This window comes from Schistocerca cancellata, chromosome 2, assembly GCF_023864275.1.
Source record: "Schistocerca cancellata isolate TAMUIC-IGC-003103 chromosome 2, iqSchCanc2.1, whole genome shotgun sequence".
Taxonomy (NCBI): Eukaryota; Metazoa; Arthropoda; class Insecta; order Orthoptera; family Acrididae; genus Schistocerca; species Schistocerca cancellata.
The window spans coordinates 456805533-456809949 of record NC_064627.1 but is presented as its reverse complement, the minus strand read 5'-3'; the positions used below and the strand labels follow the sequence as shown (position 1 = coordinate 456809949).

The 4417-nt window shown below is 40.1% G+C and overlaps 1 protein-coding gene across 1 annotated transcript; it reads right to left on the bottom strand.

Moving 5' to 3' along the window:
- Window positions 1-327: 327 nt before the first annotated feature.
- On the bottom strand, window positions 328-1146 carry LOC126154966 (uncharacterized). The gene has a single exon (XM_049916198.1). The coding sequence runs from the start codon at window positions 1144-1146 to the stop codon at window positions 328-330; it is 819 nt and encodes a 272-aa protein (XP_049772155.1).
- Window positions 1147-4417: the final 3271 nt, after the last annotated feature.

Genomic DNA, 4417 nt, shown 5'->3' with positions numbered 1-4417 from the left:
GCGTTCACTCTGTGTTGACAGTTGTATAGGCACAGTTATACCTACCATACCAGTGGTACACAATGTGTAACTGAGGAGGTATGTTTACTGTCAAGATCGTTTGCTGTCAGTAAAAACAATCCTTATTTGAAGATTACTCTAAGCGTAGAAAACTTTCATTGTCTTTGCGATTATCACTTTGTGGATATTTACTTAGAAATCTCCTAGCTCTTAGATTCTTCTGCTATGACGAACTGTGACAAAAATATAAAGTAGGAAATTGCTTCTTTTCATGGGTCAGGCCAACTAATACAGCAATAAATTAAATTTACAGATAATACTTGTTATTCAGCGAAGACCGAACTGACCCAGTACAATTAGGTATGTGGTGGCAGCAGAAACAGCAGACACCAACAGCCTTCTGTCAATGGGCAGCAGTCCAGATGCAGTGAAACATATTGCCGGTCCACGTTTTATCTGCCGTAAGAAGGCCTCCACCTGAGGAACCGTTTCTTCAATTCCCACAGCTCGGCGGAGCAGCACCGATGCCTGCATCTCTTCGTCTTCCAGTATGGAACAAGACACCGTCAGTGCAACCAGGTCGAACAAATGGTGAACCAGCCAACACAAAGAGTAACTTGTGGATGGAGAGATTATCATACTTTCTGCCCGATTTTGTGCCTGCGACACTACGAGCAGCTCGTAACTACCATAAATGATGCCGACAACACTGTACATTAGGTGGAAAGTGACTGCTGGTGACACGTGCGCCTGCAGCAGCTCTGCAGCGCGCTGCAGCACCAGGTGGACGTGCTGCAACCGCCGCAGCCGCGCAGCCAGATCTTCGCCATTTCCTCTCTTCCGCCAGCCCAGTAGCAGCTGAGACAACCCTGGCCGTCCCACACATGACAACGACTCCAGCAGCTGACCGTTCAGTGTTCTGAAGCGTGACCACAGCTCCAGCACTGAACAGACAAACTGAGAAGTCAGTATGATGGAGCAGAATATATTGTATGACGATATTAACTGGGTTATAGTGAACCCCCTGTATCTGTTGCCGAGATTTATTTGTGTTGCGACTACAGTGCTTCCTGCAATTATCGTAAGAATGGTCACAATATAATGTCCTAATTTCTTTGACGTGTAAACACTATTTGGAGATAGCATACCGTCAACACCGTGCAGTGCTTCTTGGAAACTACTGAAATATTTCAATTTGTTCAGTGAACACATAAAAAAAGCGCTGCATAAACGGAGATAATAAACAGTTTTCATCAGGAAGTCAGTGAATACTATTTCCTTCGAAATACTACTGTAATGGTTTTCAAGCGCAATGTAGAAATCTATAATAAATGTACTCAAACTCAGCAAGAACCAAAGTGATGATGTTGTCAGGAATTTTCGTAACCTCTCTGGCAGTATTTTTCTGCAGTTCATCTGTATACAACAACTTGGAGCAATTCCCATAAACTGCCAAAGCCTGTAAATCACTGCTCTGCACATGCAGAATTTTACATGTATCATCTTAAAATTAAATGTTATTTTTTTCAACCACAGATCAATAAAAGTTCGCTCATACAACTCTGAAAAAGTATTTAATTTCCCACTATTCTCTTGTAGAGCTTCCCAGTTGGAGGCATTGTGTACATGGCAACTGTCTCTTCCATTGGATACGAACACTGAAGACATGCAAATCTAGCTGTTAAGGAACTGCTTCATCAGCATGTAAGGCCTTGATGAAATGGAATTTTCGTCATACGTCAACTTTTTAAGCTGATCACTTTTGTGTCATAACAATAGCTCACTTACTTTAATTACTAAATTCTGATTCCATTGTGTTATGTGCCAGTGTGTGGCAGTTATGGAAAAACAATCGTTCAAAAGCAGTCACAGTTATTACTGAGATGGAGAGATTACCGGATAATATTTTCTAATACAGAGCTTCTAACTTAATTGTCTTTCACTTCAATAAAATCGGTGTTAACATGTGGTTGTAAGAAAAAAAAGCAGAAGATCAATATCTGCATTGTTAAGTAAAGTAATGAAAACACAAAGTCAAACGCCATTAACAAGTTGTGAGACTACACGCAATTGATTTTACAGCTGCTTTTTGTAGTGCAACGGATGCAAATATGTTGTGAATAGCCTTTGTAGTAATTTTGTAATACACCTAGTCTATTGAAGTACATCACTTTACTTTATCAGATATGTTGAAACCTTCCCGTCTCCACTATATCTCTTTTGTTACGCAACCTTCCCTTCTACAATAACCTATGAAACCTTCCCTTAGGATTTCTATATCTTCCTTAATATGACAAACGAAATCTTCCATATGAAATTAATTCTTTTTCTCAATAATAATAAGTTCAATCTTCGCATATAAATTTCAATGCTGCTTATTAAAAGTGATTTGCAGATTATTCCCACAAAACATAGAATGTGTCGTCGTCGTCGTGGCCCTCAGTCGTTACCTGCAATAACCCATTACTGTTCCACACCTTCTTTAATGTTACTGGATCGCCATCTGACTGCTACATCGAACTGTGACATGAATATACTTCTTCTGTTTTAGTATACTCTATTAGCTGCTGGTGGGCTGTCATAATAAGTGGCTGTATTTATTACCAAAGCTGACTTATTCTTTAATAGCAAAGCTGACGTTTTTCTTTAATTAATTTGACTGAAGTAATTCATAGTTAAACATTTTCTTGACAAGAATAAAATTTTGCAAAATTTTACGTTGATGGTTTTTGGGGTGGATTATAATCAGTAATGTAATATTGCTGACAAAAGTTAATTATATTCTGAAAACGATTCTTCAAATATTTACTGTTGGTAATGAAATGATTTTAGAAACGTCAAGTGGGACTTACTTTTTACAATAATCTTACAACTAGCATTGTGCAAGCATACCTTAAGTAGTCTTGAGTTTCTAAAAAAAAATCAATAATATTAGTTCCTCTTATGATAATAGTTAGTTGATATCTCTGTACAACCGTTTACAATCTCTTGTAAATCATAGCTGGTGGCTGGCAGGCACACCGCTCCTCTCAACCTCTTGCTTCATACCTGCTACCAACTCGATTCACATCTCGCTTACTACTGACTTCCTACGAACGCTAAAGTGCGGTCTCTCCCGCCAACAATGCTTTCTGGTGCAGACAATCCCTGCTACCATTACAAAATCTATCAATGCGTGGTATATCCCGCTCTTTTCTTAAAATATATACTTTGGTGCAGACATTCCCTTTTACCACAATTATTTCCAAAATGATAAATATTAATTATTCCTACATAATCCTATTAAGAAAATATAAACATCTTTCATAAATTGTGGTTTGACCATAGACGATAGAAATATATACGTCTTACAATGTGATAGCCCGGTAAACCCGCTGGGCAGAACAGGTAATAAGATTGTGGAAAGGGCCAAAGGCTGAGGTCAGTTTCTCCTAATTGTTATTTATCGTAACTTAATAACCGTTACAAACAAAGCGGCACATAGCCGGCCCTTCACCAAATGCAACTCTTTCACGGCTGTATGCCTTCTAACAAGAAATCTTAACACATCAACAACATAGCAATAAAATACTTTAAAAAAAACCAGCAAAGTGCAATACAAAGTGCAATACAAAAGGCTGAGGACCACAATTAAATTTAAAAATTTTAGAATTTATTATCACAGACTTTTAAAGGCAGAAAGCTAGAATGTGTAACGACAAGAAAACTTAAAAAGCAACAAGATTAAAAAGCAATTTAAGAGGCAAATCAAATAAAAAAAAAAGAATCACTGCTATGAGGAAAGCCTTAAGGCTAAGCAGATATAACAACATATGCAAGGTGCTATACCAATGGCTGAAGGTCCATTGCACCATTGCACCGTATGGTGGCTAAATTTCAGCAGTAGAAACACTTGGTGTTGCTCACAGGAAAACCTCTACAGCAGCAAACCACCGAAACATACCACCACAACATGAATCGACGTGGTTTTGGTAGTGGAAACCACCACTCAACTTTGACGTCTTGGGTCTGTGAACCACGAAGCTCGTAGCGATCGGACAGCTCCACACATGCCCCGACACTGCGCAGGGGCTGCCAGTGCACCCAGTCGACTGCACCGCGTGGAGACAACTTCCCTGGTGCGCAACAACCGACCGACTGCCTCAGAATGCCGACAACATTTAAAATAGCCGTCAGTGGAACTAGCACCAACTACGCACACCTCTTGACAAACACTTGCACGAAAACCTGAATGATACCAAACAGTAGCTCAGTACGCACAAACATACATCGGGAGTCGATGCACGCACACACACACAGCCGACTCACGAACGATCGGCGACCCAAAACGCTTCGTCCCATTGGACAACCGAACGACGATCCACCAAGACCGTTGTCCGGCTCAAGTGATGTGTGGCGGCAATAGTCGGGCAAGCCA

Coding starts and splice junctions, on each gene's coding strand:
- LOC126154966 (XM_049916198.1), bottom strand. CDS start 1,146: ATGCTATCTCCAAATAGTGTTTACACGTCAAAGAAATTAGGACATTAT.